This window comes from Anser anser (genome assembly GCF_964211835.1).
Source record: "Anser anser genome assembly, chromosome: 21".
NCBI classification, from domain to species: domain Eukaryota; kingdom Metazoa; phylum Chordata; class Aves; order Anseriformes; family Anatidae; genus Anser; species Anser anser.
In genome coordinates this window covers 6620825-6641789 of record NC_139742.1, presented here as the reverse complement: position 1 = coordinate 6641789, position 20965 = coordinate 6620825, and the positions used below count along the sequence as shown (strand labels likewise).

The 20965-nt window shown below is 41.2% G+C and overlaps 1 protein-coding gene across 6 annotated transcripts; it reads right to left on the bottom strand.

Moving 5' to 3' along the window:
- Positions 1-83: 83 nt before the first annotated feature.
- ODF2 (outer dense fiber of sperm tails 2) lies at positions 84-20781 on the bottom strand. 6 transcript variants are annotated; one of them, XM_083807857.1, is made up of 21 exons: positions 20546-20735; positions 18459-18543; positions 17583-17751; positions 16142-16267; positions 14808-14978; positions 13659-13825; positions 12835-12964; positions 12383-12514; positions 11379-11453; positions 10317-10388; positions 9613-9729; positions 8120-8305; positions 7178-7287; positions 6369-6504; positions 5527-5637; positions 4964-5068; positions 4278-4436; positions 3275-3375; positions 2559-2721; positions 2082-2207; positions 84-1465 (listed from the first exon to the last, which is right to left on the bottom strand). In XM_083807857.1, the coding sequence occupies exons 3-21, from the start codon at positions 17688-17690 to the stop codon at positions 1292-1294; spliced, it is 2469 nt and encodes an 822-aa protein (XP_083663983.1). In that variant the 5' UTR covers positions 17691-17751; positions 18459-18543; positions 20546-20735; the 3' UTR covers positions 84-1291. The 6 variants fall into 6 exon arrangements, with proteins under 6 accessions (XP_083663983.1, XP_083663982.1, XP_083663980.1 ...); XM_083807856.1 differs by having other exon boundaries at positions 17583-17736; positions 20546-20720; XM_083807854.1 differs by lacking the exon at positions 17583-17751 and having other exon boundaries at positions 20546-20781.
- Between the last annotated feature and the right edge of the window lie 184 nt (positions 20782-20965).

Genomic DNA, 20965 nt, shown 5'->3' with positions numbered 1-20965 from the left:
CTTTGGTTTTGCACGTTTTGTTTTCCAAAATAAGACCCCAAAGCCCCTAGTCGCAGCATAACGAAGAGGATCGCTCCAACATAATCAATTAAAACATAGTTTATTGTTTTTGTTTTTTCACCATAGCACCTTTTAGGATTTTTAAGTATGACACACAAAATTACAGAACTGTCAATTAATGATTTACTTATAAAAGCTTTATGACAAAGACTGCACAATGACATCACACATAAATAGGATAAAAAAGAGATTTAAAAAAATGCTTATTTTTGTCCCCATAAGAACCATTTATTGGAAAGAACAGGGCACAAGAGTCAACAAGTTATCGAGACTCAACACATTATCAACCGACCTGATTTTTGAGGAGAAAGTGCAGGCCAGTTTGATGAAGATGTTGAGTGTCAGCAGTTGCTCTTTAATTGGCTTAAGACCTAAATCAGTATTTCATGCACAACCTGAACTCATAACAGCATTCACACTGAGACAGCAACTGAAGTGCCACTGAGGTTAAACTGCAGTCTTTGAATACAGAAGGTTTTCACTCAGTCCCGGGGACATTCGGGGTCAGGAAACCAGTGTGAGAAGAGTAAAGCAAAAATTAGCAACACACTAAAATAAAAAAAAAAAAAGTGAGGATCACAGAGTACACAAGAGTCAAGTAAAAAAAAATAATAAAATCATTATTTCTGGTATAAAACTGTTCACAAACACCATGGTGGTTCAGGAGATAATCTTTTGTAAGTGTTAAGCCCAGGCACTTAAGATATTTTCAGCTTCACACTTCTGTGAGAAGTGGGTGGACTCATCTCCCACCATCCTATCACCCACTGTATTGATATAATGTGAAATAGCTTAAAAAAAAATAAAAAGAAAAGCAGAAACATCATATGATCTTCCCAATACAGAAGCAGAATGGAAAAAAAAAAACATGAAAAGAAAAAAAGAACTCTTGCAAACATTAATGCACAACTAAAACCAATGCCAGGTTTTAAGAGCTGAGACCATCAAGACCATATAGGATGAAATCCTTTTCCATCATATGCAGAACCATCTGGTTTTGGGTCACAGCTTACGGTGCAATACCAGCTTCCAACACCAAACCAGCGTTGCTGATATTCTACACGCTTAAGTCATATGCCACCATCCTTGTATCATCTTGTGCTGTAAGGAAAAGAGAAAAACTTCTCCCTTATGTGACCCTGAAATGCCAACCACTTTTCTAAATAACATATGGCTTTGAAGTAGGGCTCATTTTGTGCTTAAATGCAGAGACACAGGGAGAGCATTGTCCTCATGGAGATGAACGAGAGCGGCCAGGGGAGCCCAGCAAGGCACTTTCTCCAAAAACATTGGCATAGGAAGACTTGAGGAACTGGACGTAGTTTTGCATGCTGCGATTAGTGCTCTCCGACTGCTCTAACCGATCCTTTAAATCCTGTAGGCGGCTTTCATACCGTCGCTCTGCCTATATAAAGAAGCACAAAACACAGGTTGAAAGACAGCAGCATTCACTCTACTCACATTAAACTTGAGCTATTCTGAGGAAGTGCTGCAGCCAGCAAAAATTAGCACAGCAGTAGATGGCATTACCATACATGGTGCTATGACCTTTGTCATTTCTTTTTGATCATTCCAAACTCCATTCAGTAACCCAACAATAAAAACCAGGAGACGACACAGCTAATCGTGTGGGCTTTTAAAACTGATTAGCTATAGTTTTATGGAATTAAACACACTCTTCTCTGAAAACCAGCTTGACCTGATCCATATACCAACGCAATTTCAAGTAAAACTCAAGTAAACAAGCAGCATAAATAGGATATTATAAAAGATTCCCCCCTTCTTTCTTCTAGAAGAAAGACTTTTCTCTAGAACAAAAATTGCATCCTCTCTCAGATAACAAACCACAGTACGTGAAGTTGGAGTCACAATATCTCCCATGCCATCTGGTGCAAATCTTGTTTAGAGATTAGAGCACGTTCTGTATGTTTTTGCAGCACATCCATAGGGCCTTTTTTATGGACTCAATTGCTGCCAGGACCCTATCAGCACAGCAAGAATACACCTTGCAAGTCACTCACGTCATCTTTGTTCCGACGCAACTGGTTCAGCTCTGTTTTAGTCCTACTCAGCTGGGTCTCCAAATCCAACACCTTGGACTGGGCTGCCCTCTCTCTAGATGTTGCTCGTTCTCGAGTTTGTTCAACCTACATGCAACAACAGAATAGCAATCTTGTTAAAGGTTTGTCTATGCAAGAATGATTCTTCCCTAACCCATTGCCCACAAAAGCCCTATAAACGTCATTGGACACATACGTAAGCAGCAGCTCAGTCTAGGGCTTTCTTCTGTTGCAAACTGGAGAAGCAGGGTTCAGTTTTTCAAAGGTTTAAGTGCTGACAAACAGTACCAGTACATTTTACTGTTTGTATTTCACTGAACATGATGATTTTCATGAATTTGATCATAGGCTGAGGAGGTAATGTCCAGCATTCTCATTATTCTCCTTTCGCAGCCTGGGTAGTTTTGAGAAAATACACAAATCCAAGAAATTACTTACTTGTCTTTTGGCATCCTCAATGGCCATTTCCAGCTGACGAGCCAAGGAGCTACACTCACGGGTCTTCTCCTCTAACCGCAGCTGACACTGGTGGATCGACTCCTCACGTTTTGCTATGACCTGAAGGAATTCTATGTTCTGGGCGCTCGTTGTCTCTAGTTTTCTGGGTTAAGACAACAAGGGAAGGAAACCTATTCATTTTAAATGGAGAATGTTTCGGTCTGCCTTTTTGTTAGGTCTTGACTAGTCTCGGAGGATTCCATGCTCCCTCAAAAAAGTCCAAGCCCCAAGAAACACTTCTTCATTTCTCAAATCAGAATTTCAAAGACTGAAGAACACAGAATACTCATATACCTGCCTTTTCCCAGACGTTGTCACTAAAAGGAATTGATAAATACAGATAAAAATATTGTAATGTTCAGTAATGTCAAAACTATCAGACTAGATTGAACAAGGAGCTGGTTTATCTGCTGTGTAGGTCACAGTCCTTTTAAAAAATATTTGTAAAGTGTGCTGCAAGAATCTACAACTCTCTCTCTAGTGGACAGCTAGTGATTAGAGATCCTTGTGGGATAAGTAAGCGTGTAGAATCCTGGAGGCAAATGGGGGACTGGAAAAACATTGAAGATGTTTCCATCTCCTGAAAAAAAAAAATCTCAATAGAAGGAGGATGGAAAGGAAAGGTTAAGAGAACAAGAGAGCCTAATATTTCTAACCTTTCTAGCTCTTCCACCTTCAAGGTGAGCTGCTTTCTCTCCTCTTGGGCAGATTGATACCTCTCTCTTGTAACATCCATTTTGTCCCCCTGGAGCTCAATCTAAAAATTACAGCAATTAGTTACTTTACAGAATAGTCACTACACACATGACCAACCACCTAAAATGTATGTGGCTTTCCAGAAGGAAACATGCTCAATTCATAATTTTCTGCAGGATCCTAGGAAAGGAATAGTGGATAGAAAAGCAAAGCACTAAACACACTTAACATCCATTTTGTTGGTGCTTCCCGCTAATGGTTGGAAAGGTATGAGAAAGTTCTTTCATATTGCACATGAAAAGCCAGCTTGGTAAAAGCTTGCATGCAGAGCAGCCACCTGTAAGCACAGCAAAGCGCACACATTAATAACAGCCATATACATGACAGCATCCCACACAGACACTAGAGACTTAAATACCAGGAAGGTTTATAACTCCAAGCCCATCACAGCAAAACAGTCAGACTGCAAGGTTATTTGCTGTGTCCTAAGGCATGGTTGTACAAGTCATGCCTGTCTATAATTGTCCCGTGACACCTATACAGTCCTCCCAGGGACAAAAAAACAGGGACTAGGAAAACAACCCAAAATCAGGGTGGGAAAACAAGGTTTGGGACAGCACTACCAGCAGAAAAACAGGGAGGGAAAGCTGACAAGATGATGGAAGTAACAGAAGCGAGTGTTGGCATTTGCAAGTGTTGCTACTGCTGCTATTCAAGTCCCAGTATGGTTCTGTACCAAGGGATTAAAAACTTTTCAAACGGTAAGGAATGCTTCTAGCTACCCTGCTAACTTCTTGCACAAAGACATGGCACACACATTTATTTTGCAGTGCACGTTTAATCTTTTCAGAAAGAGACGAGAACAGACAGAGATGAAGTTTGAACTTTCCTGCGATTAGAAATTCATCTTGGTCTCAGACTTGCAGATTGCTGTGTTGCAGGTGCTCTCTGCCAGTCCCTTACCCGCTGACGCAGATCTGCGATGATGAGAGACAGGTCCACATTCTTCTTCTCATAACTCTGAAGCTGGTCCTGACATTTTGCCAGCTGCGTCTCTGTGATCCTTAGGATCTCAGGCAGCTTTTCCAGTTCAGCAAGCTGGCTCTGGAACTGCTTACGAGCCTACAGTCAAAGAGAATATGAGGAACTTTCAAATGTTCATAAGGTCTAGACTAAAAAGTTTCTTTCTGTGAAAGTTTTGTTAGCCTGCAGCCATGATGGCACTGTGGAAGTTTGGCAAGTGTTGGAGTTCAAAGCCTGTTCAAAGCCTACTGTCATCTTCTACTCCAAAAGCCTATCCCTTACAGTTTGGCATCAATGGATCCTGGGCTTCAATTTTACTAGGATTATAAGTTGCTTTATGAGGAGAAGTCATTCTGCAGCAATTCTACATAGCCCACAGTTCTAAGCCACTATTTCTGCAGCAAAGAACAGGCTACTCAATTTAAACACCTCTGAAGGATGCCATATAGTCAAAAAGAAGCTGTTAAATGTGTTCAATACATTTTGCAGAATGAACAGGCCCTGAGAAAAGCTAATCGAGAAAGGCAAACTCAGATAACCCTTTATTCACAGCCATTTTAAACTATATTGAGAATATTAAAATCCATAAATGTCTACAGCATATCAGTCTTTAGAGGAATAATTACCAGTTCGATCTCCTTGTTCATTTCATCCTTTAGTGTCTTGTTCTCTTTATCACACTTCTCCAGTTTTGCTGTCACTTCATCTGCTTCCATTCGGGTTTTCAACACCTGGGCATACAAAAAAAGCACATACTTCATCTGTTACATACGGTTTTCAACAAACGTGCTATACTTTGGAGTGACTGAAACTGCTCAAGAATCAGCAACAGACTTCTTGCCACAGTAACCACCATCTCAGACTAAGTTTGTAAGTTCACTTTTTGCTTCTCCTGTCTGGCTCATTTGGGCTTTCCACCAAAATATTCTCCCTTTTGGCCTTATTTTCCTAACTACCAGAATATCCAAAATCCCAAAAGAAGCTGCCAAGAAATAGTATTTAGCACACCAAAAGGCAGAAGAAGGAATCTCATTATTTATCTTTAAAAGCTAAAGTGACAGATCCCAAACCATACAAAACTGCAACCTCCAACAGCGATTCACAGATTAACACATTACAGAATAAACCACTGCAGTAAGGGGAGAAAACACATTTGTGCAAGTGCTGAAGGAATCAATAAGATGCCTACCTGTGATTTGTAGGTTTCAATCAACCCTTCATAGTTCCTAACAGAGTTCTTGAGCTGCTGTACTTCCATGTGTGCTTGGTTCAGCTTTTCCTCCATTGGGACCACACTAGCCTGAAAAAGAAAACATCTTTGATTGAGTGCCTCAAAGTAACTGTTAAATTAGCCATCTAACGTTGTCTAGATTTGGAAAAAAAAAAAAAGAGAGAAAAACAACAAAACAGGGATTTTGTCAGTTTAAGTTAGCATAAACTTTCCAGACTTCAGTGGACTGCCAAATTTATGCCAGCAGAGCACGCGGGTTTAGAATGGATGCGCAGTCTGTTTGCTTGAACGAGCTGTGCTACTTGGATTAGGACCACTCCTTGTTTGGATCAATGCCTAGCTTTACAAGAAGAAAATTACATAGGTCACCAGAGTCACCAGTGGCAAAAGAAATGACAGGAGAAATACGCCAGGCATTACACCTTTTTTCTTTATTATTATTATTACTACAGAGGTTACCATTCTCTCTGCACGAATAGTTACAGTTGTTTGTTCTCTGTCCAGCATCATGAAGATTAAGAACAACACTTAAGATCTCAGCTGGAAGAAGGAACAGTACTTGGACTGAAGATACTTCTACCAAAAACTGTAAGAAAGTCAGTCCTCCCAGAATGCTCGCTCACTTTCTTTGTCTCTTTCCAGCATACTTCAGGTATCATACTCAGGCTATGGTGAAACTGGTTTGAAACTAAATGGCAGTAATGGGTGCAATTCAGCTCTGTCCTCAGAGGCCAAGCAACTTATTATAATTTCTCCTTCTTTGTGTAGCATTTCAGCTTCAAATCCCTAGAATCACTGACCTTTAGCCTTTCATTCTCCATTTTGAAAGAAGTGGTCTCTGTAGTCTGTTGATGCAATTTATCCACCAAGGCGTCTCTGTCCTCCCGCATCCTATCCTCCAGGGTTGTCTGCTGTTCCAGCAAGTCTGCCATACGGCTGCCACAGAGAAAGAAAATTAATCCTTAACTGACTAGGAAGAATAAGACACCTAATCCTTCAAAATAAGCTTCAGAAACAATGTCTTTTCCCTATACTTTCATATTCCTGTTCTGTTCATGTATACATACCTACCTGTTATGCTGTTCTACTACCTCAGTCTTCTTAGCCCACTCAAAATTGACTTGAATTGTCCCCCTGAAGCTCAAATGCATTGCCTCCAAGATACATGGGATAAAGAGGTATTTCTCTCTTGCCTCATACCTACCTATTTTTTACTGCAGCAACAACTATACTGCAGTAATACCAACATATTTATTTACCACCACGACAAAATTGCCATGAACTAGACTGTCTGTAACTTCTAATCCCTTCCATTCAAGGATCTCAAACATTTAAAAAGAAAAATAACCTTAATTATTTCAAAGCATGACAAAATGGCAAAGGTTCAGAGAGATTTAAAGATCGGCCTGCCTTTGCTATGGCAAGTCAGCAGCAGAAGCCACACCTTTCTCAGCCTCTCCAAACTCTACTGTCCCATAGACGGGACTAGTTTTGCTTGGATGTTTACAGACAACCCAATTAAATTATTCAATTTAATTAATTAATTTATGCTTGAACTAGGTACTCATCCCCACTCATGCCAGTTTCTCCATACTAGTCTTATTTTAACCTGTTCAGCGTAACGATTTCCAGTTCAAGATCACTCTTGTCCTTCACTACTTTGTTGTAGCGACTCCTCCAGGACTCCAGAGTAGACAGTGCCTCACCAACATAACTGTCCTATCAAACAAAAGAAAGGCGTGACAAAAATAGCACTAGACGTTGGATATTCAGACAGCATACAGAGATGCTGATATGGCTAAGCATGATATGTACAGAGACTTCACTGAAGCTTAAAATATTGAAGACAAGTATTTATGTTTATTCTTCCTGATCCTTCACAGAGAGGTGTTCTCCTACAACACTACTGTCAGATAACAGACATATCATCATGGAAAGCAGAATCGTCTTTGAAGGCAGCAAACAAATGATCAGAAATACAAAGCACAGATAAAATTCCAATAGTGGCTCTGGTCCCTAGTATTCTACAAACAAGGGAAAAATAGGTAGCATAATATCCATATTCCCTTCTGATTTGTCTTAGTCCTAACTTTGCTACTTTTTCTTCAGTCATTTTATCCTTCAATCCTTTTAGCCTTCAGTCCTTTTTCAACAGGACGTGCATCTCAAAGTCTTTGTACTTTTCTGCTCTAACTAGCTTCTTGATTAAAAACTGACTCCATTCAGACTTTTCAGCCCAAACCACAAGGCTTTATTTTATCGGCTTTTGCCAACCCTCAGATGGTTCTGAAGAATTAGGTGAAAAAAATCAGATCTGCTAGTTTTATATAATCTAAGTTACTGCATGTCCTAAGTTAAGGACATGCAGAGAATATAGTGAGAGCTGAGAAAACTGGATTTGTTCTACTCTTAGCATAAACGGGCCAAAGCATTGAGACAAAAATAAATCTCATTAGTTGAAAGCAGAGACTCTCCCTGGGGCTGCTACCAAAAATCAAAGGTTTAGACGTGTGATCTGAAATGAGGTCTCTCCTCCTGTATCATCAAATACCTTTTCTGCTAGCTGGACAGTCAACTGCTCTGCATACTCCTCACTCCGCTCTGCCCGCTCCTTCTGTGCACGGAGGGCTTTCTTCAGGGCCTCTTTATCATGATCTGTCTTCTGCCTTAGTTCTTTCAGTTGTTCCTTGATAAGTTCCACCTCTGCCTTATGCTGAGCTTCATTGCGCTCCAGATTCTGTAGCAGGAGGAAGAAACACACCACAGGGAATATTATCCTCATACCTGTATACCTAAAGCAGCAATTAGTTTCCTAGAAACACTGGAGAGAGGCAGGCATAAAAACCTCAAACCTTTAGCCTATAGCTATTTGCATTGCACCTGCTTAATCCTGTCCTAACACGGACAGACATGTCAGCACGACCTCTGAAAGACTGAAAAAACATTTATGCCCATCTACATATAGAAAGGCAAGAGAAATCAAAGCTATATGTTCAATCCCAGTGCATCCCACGATGTTGTCTGCTTGTAACAAAAAGCAACAGCCTACTCTAGCCATACAGAAATAAATCCTTTCACTGCAAGTTACAAAATAACAACATGGGGAAAAAAAAGTTTGAAGATGCTAAAAATAAGAAATCCTTCGAGAGAGTTTTTGTAACTGATCTCTGGTTTCTAAGAAGGTTTAAAACAAATTATTTCCAGCATTTCCACCTCGATACAAAAGATTTCATATATCAGAATCAAAAGTGGACTCTCAAACACCCTTCAAACTCAAATGAAATGAGGCAAATCAGGACTGTGAATCTACTGACCTCCCAAATTCTTCAGAACTAAATCTATCTCTGTATTTATTGCAATTTGTAAATTTCCTCTCTCATAAGCTGCTCTCCAGAATACTGATTGCCTCTCCTGATCAAGATAAATACTGGTCTACTAGTCTTTTGATCTACCCGAGAATATTCTTTTTATTAATTGAAATATTTGCATATAATAATGTTGCTTTACGCAGCTGTATAGCTTAACAAAATTAAAGCTCTTCTAGATTATTAGCATGCACATGTTCATCATAACAACAACAGATATGCTAAACATAAGACTTTGATCAAGATAAATTAGGGGAACTTTCTCCTCCTCATTAATATTATAAAATGCATGCACGAGAGCAATCAAATACAGAAACTCACGGCACAGCATTTTCCCAGAAATCAAATTGAATAGTTTGTGATCTGTCTTGATGCCTGACTAAACCAAAACCACCTTTTAAAGTAAGTATACAGTACTTAACTCAGAAGAAAAACGTAATAAATGCACATAGCCCTTAAAGTTATGATTATGCCTCATGCATCAGAAGTGAAAAGCTTTTTCTTCTGTTACTTCATTTGAAAGTCACAGTATGTGTTAGCAGCTTAAGCACCACCATCCAATATTTCAGTCTATGACACAGAAAAGAAGAATACTCGGTGAGTGCTACTTCCCTTGCCAGTGGATTCAGCTCGTGAGTATAAATGAACAGTCAGTCTCCAGGGACCACTGAAAACCTACCCGGATCTGTACAGTCAGACGGTTGTTCTCAGCTTCTTTATTTCGTAACTGTGCTTGTAAATGGCCTCTCACAGCCTCCATAGATTTTGAGAGTTCACTTGCTGTCTTTGCCTGGTCCTAAATAAGATGCAAGTGACACGTTTTTCTTCAGCTAGCTAATAGAAGGAACACTTTTTAACATGTAGCCATTCAGTGAAGAACTCTGATACTATCTCCAGCCACCTCCACTTTCGATGGACCCTCACAGCTCCTCTTCTCCAACAAAATGGGCAACAAAAAAAACAGGCATTTCTTTTACATTATCTTATGAATGACTGGCCTGAAAGATTTGTTCTAGGGCAAAGCATCCTTCATGTCTGGTCTTATCCAGTACACTTGCCTTTTACTTTCTAAATGGAGGGACCTACAGGAATTTGACATCTGGAATCAACCAGGACCTTAAACAGAAAGGCAATTTGGTGACAAACCCAAACAAAGAGATACTACTACCTATTAATCTTTGTGATTGGTGTTTTATTAGCAGAATATCGAATCTACAACCGTGTGGGAATAGGTAGCTTATCTGTCTAGTTTTAAAAGCAAAGCAACCATCTGATCCCTTATAAAGTAATTGTACCCAAGCACAAATCCATATTTTGGACTATCTGTGGTTCTGCGGAACTGGAGAGTGGAGCAAAGAGGGGAGAACAAAAAGAGGGAAGTACCTTCTCTGCCTGTATTTGAATGATAAGATCGTCCACCTCTTGTTCTTTCTCCTGAAGCCTCATCTGAAGTTGCTGGAAAACAAACACCACTCAGATTTTAAATAACAAATGCAATCAGCTTGGCAGGTGGAGGAAAAGAGGTGTAATTGCCTCCCTCCCGAGACCCTCTGATCTACAGCACTCTCTGTCTGGTAACCACAGCAACAGCATCCTCAGTCTCAGAAAAACAGTCTGCAGTCTCCTCAAGCAGAAAGCAAAAGGGAAATGCATACATTTGTGTAACAGGGCATGGGATATCCTATTGATACACCACAGGACCTGGCAGGATTATAAATTCCACAGATGAGAAAGGACACTGCCCATGTCTCATGGCTAGTTTTCTAACTTCTGGCAATGTAAGAACACTTTTCTCAGTTTACAGATAAATAAACAGGGAAAAAAAATCTGGTACCAGGTCATTCACTCATTCAGTGACAGAAGCAGGAACAGAAAGCTTATCCTCTTTATGCTTTGATACCTCTAAGGATAACATGAGAAACATACAGAAACACTAAGATGATATCCAAACTGAAGAATGTTGTCCCAACTGTCAGGGGTATTTTTTGTAGCAGATACTTTTTTCTCTGCCACCCCCAGAGATTTCTTTTTAAAGAAACGTGTAGTACAATTCTTGGTTTGTACATTCAGTACTATACAGAAAAGGCAAGCAGAATAATTTGTGCTTGAACTGAACATGATGAGACCAAGCTTAAGTATCCAAAACTGTTCTTCATAGCTGAATACTGTAAACCATAATGGTGTTCTTATATGTAGGTCTCAATTGTGAAATCCCCATTCTAAGCCCTATACATGAAAGGCTCTGAAAATCTATCCGCTTTGTAATGTAGGTTGTTAACCAGAGGGGCAATATAGTGGCTCTGATTACTACAAAAAACAGGATATTTTTACTGGTCTAAAAGGATTAGTGTAAAACTTGATGGCTGAATACAGACAAAGAAGAGGTTACAATTTAGCTCTCTCTGCTTTACCATTCTGCAGAAAAAGTTGTTTTTGTTTGCTTACCACTTTCTCTGCATCTGAGTCAGCAAGCCTTTTCAACAGTACACCTTGTTGCTCCAACATCTTCTGAGCATCCTTCTGCAAAAGAAATAGGGGAGGAAAAACGTTTTAATAAAAAGTCTGCTTTTTACATATTCTTTAGACGTAAGTGGGAAAATCAACCATCTTCCCCATGTTGCAGCAGCAATTCTCAAGTATTAAATTAGCTAAATATTTCACATATCACCACCTATCTCAAAAATCTTTCCCAGTTCTCCCAGACACAGATGATAATAAAAAGCACAATGGCAAATTAAGATCTTTCAGATCTTTCTCGTTATTTGGGGAAGGTCACATAGAAGAACTCAGTCCTTTTCTCTAGTCTCACTTGTGGCTGAGAAAACAGTTACCATTGGCCTGCTTTTGCTCAAAGAAACTACCAACTACAGGAAGCACAGCAGTTTCATTCTGCAGTGCTTTTGCAAACTATACAGAATTGTTCTGTACAAACAGTACAGAACTGTTAACAGTTTCTGACATTGCTTTTGAAATCCAGCCTACGAAAATAAAGTTCTGAAAATCCTCATGCTCCCATTAGCTGAGGCAACATCTACTCCTCAGGCTTTAGCCAACACAACAGTATAGCAGTAACATTTCAGACTAGCATGATAAGCCAAAATGTTGGCACACATGCTGAAGATATAACCACAGGAGTTATTCTTCAGACACAAGTCTAAAACCTGCAGATACATCTGTATCCAAATGAAAAAGAGTCAGCAACGCAGTAGAGCCCTATACCTTTTAATGCAGTCAAAGACATATGTTCTAACATCCCCACAGCAGAAAAGCCAGTCTTACTGTAATGAGGCAGGTAGGGATAAAGAAAACAATCCATCCTTTATGACACACAGTCAATGGCAGCGTTAGGAAAAAGAGTTAAGAGCTCTCAAATTCAAGTTCCATTTTCAGTCCAGAAGACAATATTGCCTTTGGTAATCATCCAAGCTGAAGCACACAGTACTGCTCACCTCCCGGTTATGCTGCTCTCTGAGAAGCTCTCGGAGTGTCCGGTTGGTCTCTTCAAAGGTACTCAATTTCTGTAGCAGCAGCTCTTTTTGTCTTGTCAGTGTGTTAATGTCTGAGCTGCTCATGTGTTTCTCCTAGAGGAGGAAAAAATAAAATAATATTGTTCACACGAAATGTCTCAAACTCTGGAATTAACATACGCTGCTAAAAGCAGAAGCATTGCAATGTTCAGCACCATCTGTGCAGAAGGTGAGAAGGTGGCTGAATGCTACAAATAAACATCCAGTTTCTAAAGAGATCTAGCAAACACCTTAACCAAGTTAAATCCCTCCATTTCTCCTTATGGTTTTGGTGGGTCAGCAATTGCAACATTACGTTTTTAAGACAGCCACAGAACAGCACAACAAAACAAAGGAAAGAACAAAAAAGCAAAAAAAAAAAAACAAACACCTACAATGTTGAGTCTCCCAATTGTATTTTTCAGGGCATGGATCTGTCTGGCTGCTGCTTCTCCATCCCTCTCAACCTCACTCAGCTTGGACATCAGGCACTCTTTCTCACGCTGCAAGTACTTCTTCTGTAGCCTGCAGTAATTTAGCAATTAGAGAAACAAGAAACTTTGACAGCTGTACCAACCAGTATGAATACACAGTTGTTTGAGGTAAAGCAGACAAAACCCCTCTAATCACAGGATAAAAGCTCTAAAGAAATAGTACCTAAGATTCAACCCCCTTCAGTGTGGAAGTTTTTTCTGACTGCAGACTCTAAGTAGGCTCCAAGAGCTTGCTAGGAACACAACTATGAAACAGGAATTTAGATGGGACAAACTGGGCTCATACCAAAGCCTGTACACAATTAAAGCCAAAACCCAATCCTGTGCCAGAAATTCTCTTCTAATATTCACCTCCATATTTTTTTTTATTCATGTGTTGTTGTACCAACACCATCACATTACAAACAGCATCTCTTTAACCTTCAAAATATGAACTGCACAGCTAGGATGACCCTACAGCAGTCCACACAAGCCAACCTCTTTCAGTTTCCTGACAGAGTAGTTTTTTTCCCATTCCAATGACCATGCTAGAGCCCTTCTCTGCAGCTACTGCCGTTCAAAATACCCTTTCCAAATGAGGACAAAAAACCCAAGAGCATCAGTTCTTCTGCAGCACTGCAACCCTGGGTACAAACTTCAACCTCAATTAACATTAGCAATAAGGAGGTAGGCATCCTGTAAATACAACTAACTGCAGTAACAGTGGAGAACAGGAGGTTTCTTACACAGTCAGATCTTTCTCTTCCATTATGCGCTCAATATTGCGCCTGAGCAGTGTATTCTCATGCTCTGTTTCTACCAGCTCTTGTGTGACCTCATTCAATTCTTCTTTCTGCTCCTCAAGGAGACGCTTTGTCATTTGCTGCTGGTGCTCCTTTTTATGCATCTTGGCCTGATAAAGACATGTAAATAGAACTTACAATAAACCTGAACTTGACTCATGAATGGCACATGCATCCCACTTGGCAGATAAGAGCACTGCAAACAGTTGAAGATGTGCAAGAAGAGAAAATACAAAAGGAGGTTGAATTAGTGCACCAGACGTGTTTCCTTTTGCAGCAGCAGAGGTCACTTGAGATTTCCTGGCATGTACAGAATTAAAGCTAACAAAATGAATGTGATCTTACATCACAGATTTAATTAGGCAATATCACCAAACACTTAGATTCAATTCACTCATTAAAAGTAGCAAAACAAATTTTTGTTTAACAATTATGCAAGTAATTCCATTAATTTTTGTAGCATAAATAGAACAGAAAAGGCTTACTAAGAATAAATTCTATTCTTATTTACTAATTTGAACTTCACATAGTTTTGCATAAAATAATAAGAATACAAGATTTCCTACCCTCAGTGTAAACTCAGAGGAAAGAAATGCAGTTAACCACCACCATAGAGCACCTTATGAAATCTGGAAACCTCTCCTGTCCATTTTTTAAATAGCGTCAAGTACAAAAGAGGCTATTTAGCTGGAAAACACAACATCACTGGGCTGTGTATTTCAAAACAGAATCAGAAGAAACAATCTTGTGGAATAAGTGGATTCTTTGACAATAGAACAACATCCAACTGTTTTTTTCACCTTCTGAAATGATCAATTTTCAGATTTCATGTTTGATGAGAAGAATGATTATTTGGAAACTAAAGCACAGCAATACTCTATTAAATGGATACAGTTTAAAAACGTTTCATAGTATGACCTAGTGAATTTCTCACTAAACTAGTTCAGATCTTCTAAACAACTCAGACTGAATTCTTCAAGCAAGCTAACCAATGAGCTGAGTAGTCTTCCATTTCACCAAGACTCTAGCTTCCTGTTGCCAAATGATCAGCTACAGAGGCTGAATCTGCAGGACTTTATGTTGTCTCCTCACCTCATTCTTCAGTGTTCCCACTGTGTTCATCAGGCTATCTATCTTCTTTTCATATTCGTTCATTTTGCAGCAAACAGCATCCTCCTCGTCTGTAGAGAGATCACTCAGACGCAATACTGACAGCATTTTTTCTGAATCTGGAGGTGTAATTTCCAGGCGGTGAGTTGGTCCCTAGTAGAAAATCAATAATGGACATCTTTTTTTTTTAAATATAAAGTTATAAACAGTATTCTAACCCTAACTCTACCAGAAATAGAGACCAGGTTACAACACCACAATAAGAATAGGAAGGAAAAAATGTAAACAGATGTTCATTTCCATCAGGGAAAGTTAAACAATGTGGAAAGACTAAAATAGAAAAAGAAGGAAAAGGAAAAAAAATTAAAATTCTCATCTAGGAAGAGCCAGGAATGCAAAAGTTGAAGATGTCAGCCTGTGAAAAAGAAAATATTACACTATACTTCACAATCGCTCCATGCTTCAGAACAGACTAGTAACAGCAGCTCCTTGCTGTGCCCTAAAATGAGATCTTGAAGGGGAGTAGTACAGTTAAATAGAATACAATAGTTTCAGTTGGAAGGAAGCTACAAAGGTCATTAAGCCAAACTGTCAGACGACTTTGAGGATGACCTAATATTAAAACATATCATTAAGCGTTAACCAAATGCCTCAAACACGAATGGGCATAGGACATCGACTGCCTCTCTAGGAAGCCTGTTCCAGTGCCTAACTACCCTCTCAATAAAGAATTTTTCCTAACGTCTAGACTGAACCTCCCTGATGCAGCTTTGAGTTGCTCCCATACATCCTGTCACTAGACACCACCAGGTAAAGGTGAGCACCTCCCTCTCCACTTCCCCATCTCAGTAGAAGAGAACAACATGGTCAACCCTCAACGTTCTTTTCACCAAGTTTAAAAACCAAGTGTTCTTAGTTCCTCCTCATAGGACATGCCTTCCAGCCCTTTAACCAGCTTTGTTGCCCTCCTCTGGATGCATTTAAGTATCTCAACATCCTTTTAAAATTGCGGAGCCCAGAACTGCACACAATATTCCAGGTGAGGCCACATCAATGGTAAATACAGCGAACAAACAAACAAACTTGTCTGGCTTCTACAAATAGAAAGGTATGAGATGGCCAAGACGCTGATGAATTCCCTATTTTTCTATACTAAAAAGTGAAAAGGATGTGTATGAGACACTTAAAATGGATCGCATGTGATGGCAGGATTCTTTCAGATCAGCCCAGCTCCCTCCATCATAACATTACATAAGTGCTCTCTTCAACCTCAGCTAAAGCTGAAAGCTTGCTTTTAAGAGCAAACTCAGCCGTACCTCCCATTTGTAGGCGGACTCCAGGACAGATGTTTTGCCCGGGGGCATCCAGGGGGCTTTAGTTTTCACCTGGACAGTTCGGCGTGCATTCACGGTATTCCCTTTCATTTTCTGTTTTTGCTTTTGCTGAAGAACAGAAAAGAGAAAATAAGATAAATCACTACAACTTCTAAAAACATTTACAGTTTGTGCTGCAAAAACAAATGGAAGATCATTCATGCAAAACTATCACAGTGTTTGACGTCATACATCAGATCAGATGAGCGAGCAGCTATCAGAGGAGGCTAACACCAGCCAGAAGAAAAGGTTATTGCATATTCACTTGACAGTGTGGCTAGACTTTCATTACTTATCACATAGCTATTCTGTTATATCACCAGAATATATGCACTTGTGATGAAAACCTTATCCAGCAGGCCAGGGGTGGAAGATTTGGGGAGAGGGGATGGGGAAGGAAGCCTCCTCTGTATGGAGATACACAAAAAATACTGCAATACAGCCCATTCACATGCAGAAGGAACAACCTGGCAGATCCCTTCTCTGTTCCAAATTCATCTCACAAAAGAGCAGCTGTATCATTTGACAACAGCACTACCAGAGAAAAAAGAATGGCACAGTTATGAAAAACCCTTGAAATGTTTTCCCTGCTTTGCAGTCAATGGGTAGATCCACATTTGTCTTGAACTTGAGATGCTCTATCTGGAGGAAAATTAAAGTGTTTTTGCACAGTTCTAACCTTTGATGAGAAAAAAATAGATATTCTAACACACCCTATTAGGAATTAATTAATAGGAGGCACTGACTTCATTGTCAGACCCTGCCCCATTATACTTGCCATTAGCAACAGAGACCAAATTAACAGAGAATTTGGAACACGATGTCTGCAGACACAAGGAAGAATGAGGCAACTTCAGTATTGCCTCTTGTCTACTCTTGATATGGATACGAAGAGATCTTTCTTTGCTGCGTAGCTCAGCAGACTGACAGGGTGCTTAATGCCAGAAGATGGTTTGAATGCAAACCCTTTTCTTCTAACGGCATTTATTTTAATACAATTAAGATAGAATTTGAAACACTTGGGTACTACCTTACTCCAAGCCCCTCCTTCAAAAACAGGGATGAAACCAAAGAAAAACCTTTACGAGGACACAAATTCAGAAAACACAAGGAAAAAATCCCCCAAACTACATCATGTTGGAAGCAATACCCCTCATAATCATACACTTAAACATGAAAACTATTTATTCTATACCATACTTAAAACACTTTAAACAGAGAAAACATATTACTGAAAATTCACCACTGAATATGCACAGTTAACAAGGCAGAAAGTCTTCCAGTTCTAACATAAAGGTAAAGCAGACCTTGAAGATTTGGTGGTGCTTCTAGGACCCACTGTTTCCTCCATAGCCCCTACAAACACCCAGCTGCACACTCCTACCTGGCATTTTGCAGGTGTGTTTTTCTGACCCTTTTTAATATGGACATGGACAGGGGTGTTTTCATCCACATGGACGTGCAAAGGGGGAGATGAGGAACGGTTCTTCATGGCTCTTCTCCCACAAATGGGAAAGGGCAATACAAGGAAAGGAAACCTGTGAATAAGGAGACTGAAAATAACAACATTTTCCTCTGTGCCAGAGAGCAACAGTGGCCAGCTGTGGTTACAGTTTGAGCTTTCTTTCAGTAGCCATTTCAGTAGCCACTCATCTGCCATTTTGAACAGTATGCTATATTGCTGTAAAGAGATTAACACACACAATCTCTCTACTTCTGGTATTTCCTGCTTTTAACACAGCTATTAAAGACCAAACAGTTGGAGTGACAGAGGATGCCTGTAAGAGTCACTGGAGTTCCAAGTCTTAGAGCAATTGAGCAAAGCAAGGGCTCCAGTAGCCAACACCATCAGAGTCCGAACGCAAATTAGAGACAGAGGGAAAGCATTCATTCAACAGTTCAGATGAAAAAAATCAAGAGGAAACCATGAGATTATTCCATCCTAAAACCCTGAACCTGCAAACTCTTTCATATGTGCTTAACTTCAAGAGTCTTTTTAAGTTAAACAAATGCTTAAAAGCTTTTCAATATTTTTTCTTCAGATTATCTCACAGTGATGCGTATATTTACAAATCCCTACATTAATTGCATGCGTAACCTTAACATTGCCTAACACAACACACAAAAGGAAGACACAAAGCTAAAGAAATCAGTCTTGGACATGATCCTCTTTTTGAGGTAATGGTTCCTCAATATAATGCAATTGAAAATTTTATAAAATTCCACCAGCAGCAGTTTATGTCAGCTTAGGTATACTTACAGTTATTGTAAGGCTTTTAGCTCCTCTTGACAGTGTGCCCTGTGCAGAGACTGAAGTCACTTCATTTTTGATGGTTGAGGGAAACCTGGTGCAGAAATAATAAAATGACCACTAATAGGGAAGACTGCCAATTTCTGAGCAACCTCTTCTTTTCAAATTAAGGCAATGTGCAGACTCAAACTTATTGTACATATGAACCTAAGCATCAGAAGTTGGTGTGTCAGTGCTTTCCTCTATAAGCAGAGGATAAAGAAAGAAATTATCATTCCTTACACACTGATGCTGAAAGCTGGTTTAAACAACAGAAAATGTTTTGTTGGATTACACAAGATGAGCTCACCCAAACTCAGTTACAGTTGTAAGTGCCCCTTTTAACCAGTTTCATAAGGAAATCAGGCTTGAACAGTTTAAAGGCACCTGTACTTCTCCCTTCCCTCTAAAGCCCCACACCATCCTAAATCCTGCCAACACCAACAAAACTTAACAGAAATGTCAACATCCTAGGTTTAGCTCTGTATGCAGAGAAGGCATCAAAATCTGTGCTTAAACTGGAGAATTAAAAAAAAAATAGCCTGCAATACAAGTTCTCAGTGCTACTCAGCAAACATGTGTACTCGTACACAGAACCAAACGGCAAGCAGCTGCTTGCCTGGTACTACCTAGGGGACATGAAATGAGAGCGAGGGAGGAGGGACCTCCAAGGGCTGCTGTGCATGGAGGGAGTAGAGCTATTAGCGTGGTGTTATAAAGGGCTTAGCTGCTAATCTCATGGAAGCACTCCTTCACAATTTGCTACATAACAACACGTGTTACAAGTAAAGCGTTACTTGTAATGAAGTAGAGCGGGATTTTAGACAATACCTCTGCTAGAACAGAATTTAGATGACTCTTTAGAGCTCCTGATTAATTTCTCAACTTGTCAAGGTTCGTGTAATAACCTGCTCTAAATAAAACTAATAATGTTATATCACCTTATAAAAATGTCAAGTTTTGATTACTAACATAGTAATGCAACAGCAATAGACATTGGATGAACATTAATCAAAGTTATTAACAGTTTCACCTAACTTAGAGTAAGAATTACTTGTACAACTGAGGAAAAAACACGCTAAACTACTGTCCTTATACTTTTTATCTGAATTTGACATGACAGGAAAGGAGGGCTACGTAAACACCAGGACAATTAATGCCAGAAATGTAGTCAGAACTATCCTATTCTACAAGTCAGTGGGAAAAGGATCTATATACGAATTGATTAATCTCAGTGGATCACTATGATACTACAGAATTAGAAGTAGAAACAGATAAATGTTACTCTAAAATATGAATGTGTATGCTAGGGACTTGCACTAGAACGGTTTGGGTTTTAAAAAGTCACAATGAGGAAAGATCTACTCCATGAGCAATGCGTCATCAAAATCCACTTTGCAGGAGCTTGTCCTGCTGCTTGCTGTAAAGCTGTCAGTCCAACGCTTAACATTCTTGAGTGCAGAGTCAGGAGCAAATCATGAAAAGCAATTCACGAAAATCATGAGAAAAAGGAAGCGAGAGTTTTCTGAAGTAACAGGATTCCCCCACTTCTGGCTCCGAAGAGCTGCAAACACAGCCGGGCGTTTTCACCCTCTCCTTCCCGAGGAAGGGCGCAGCTCCTCGGGCTCAGAAGCGCACATCAGCCACAGCGCTGAGAACTTCACGGCAGCTGAATCGCCACGAACGAAAACTCCGGAGCTGTCGGCCAGCTTTCCCCAGCACGAAGGAAGTTTATTGCCGAAGTCCGGGTAACTCCTCCCGCCCTCTCTGGGGACTTCTCAGAGAACCCGTGAGGGCCCGCTCCCGGGTCCGGCCTCCTGCTCCGAGCCGGGACCGGCAGCTCGGAGTCACGCCGGGTTCTACCGGGGGTTCCCGGGATGCCGGCGGCACAGCGCCCGGTGCAGCCCGTCCCGAGGCTAGGGCCGCCTCCCGCTCTGCATTTCACGCCTCCCGCCCCCCTCACACCTCCTGCCACGGCGGGGAGGAGCCGTACCGGGGAGGGAGCGGGGGGGGGGGTCCCGGCCCTCCCGCGCCCTCCCGGCGGCCCCCTCCCTCACCATGAAGGGCCGAACGCGGCGTCGGACAGCCGCTGCCTCCTCAGGCTGTCCTCGCCGGCGGCGGCGAGGCGGCGGGCGGCGCTGCCATAGAGCCCGCGGTTGTTGCGGGGCGCGGCGGGCGGCTGCAGGCAGCACCACGGGTACGAGCCCGAGCCCGAGCCCGAGCCGCCGCCGCACTTCCGGGGCCGCCGCCGCGCCGCCGCCGCCCGCGGCTCCCCCATTGGGCGATTCAAACCCTGCCGGCGGCCCCGCCCCTCCCGCCGCCGCGTCACAAGGGCACCGCCCCGCCCCGCAACCGGCCCCGTCGCCACGGCGACGCGAGGCGGGCCCCGCAGAGCGCCGCGCGGCTCCTCACAGGGAGCGGCGGGTTCTGACGCGGGGCCCGGCGGGTTCTGACGGGGGGCCTGGCCCCGCCGAGCT

What these genes read in the sequence shown, in the direction of transcription:
- ODF2 (XM_083807854.1), bottom strand. Translation starts at nt 20,766, where the DNA reads ATGGGGGAGCCGCGGGCGGCGGCGGCGCGGCGGCGGCCCCGGAAGTGC. An exon ending in GCCGCGTTCGGCCCTTCATG is followed by an intron (nt 18,544 to 20,545) that starts GTGAGGGAGGGG and finishes TTTCTGCACCAG; the next exon opens with GTTTCCCTCAACCATCAAAA. An exon ending in CTGTCCAGCTAGCAGAAAAG is followed by an intron (nt 7,288 to 8,119) that starts GTATTTGATGAT and finishes TTTGTTTGATAG; the next exon opens with GACAGTTATGTTGGTGAGGC.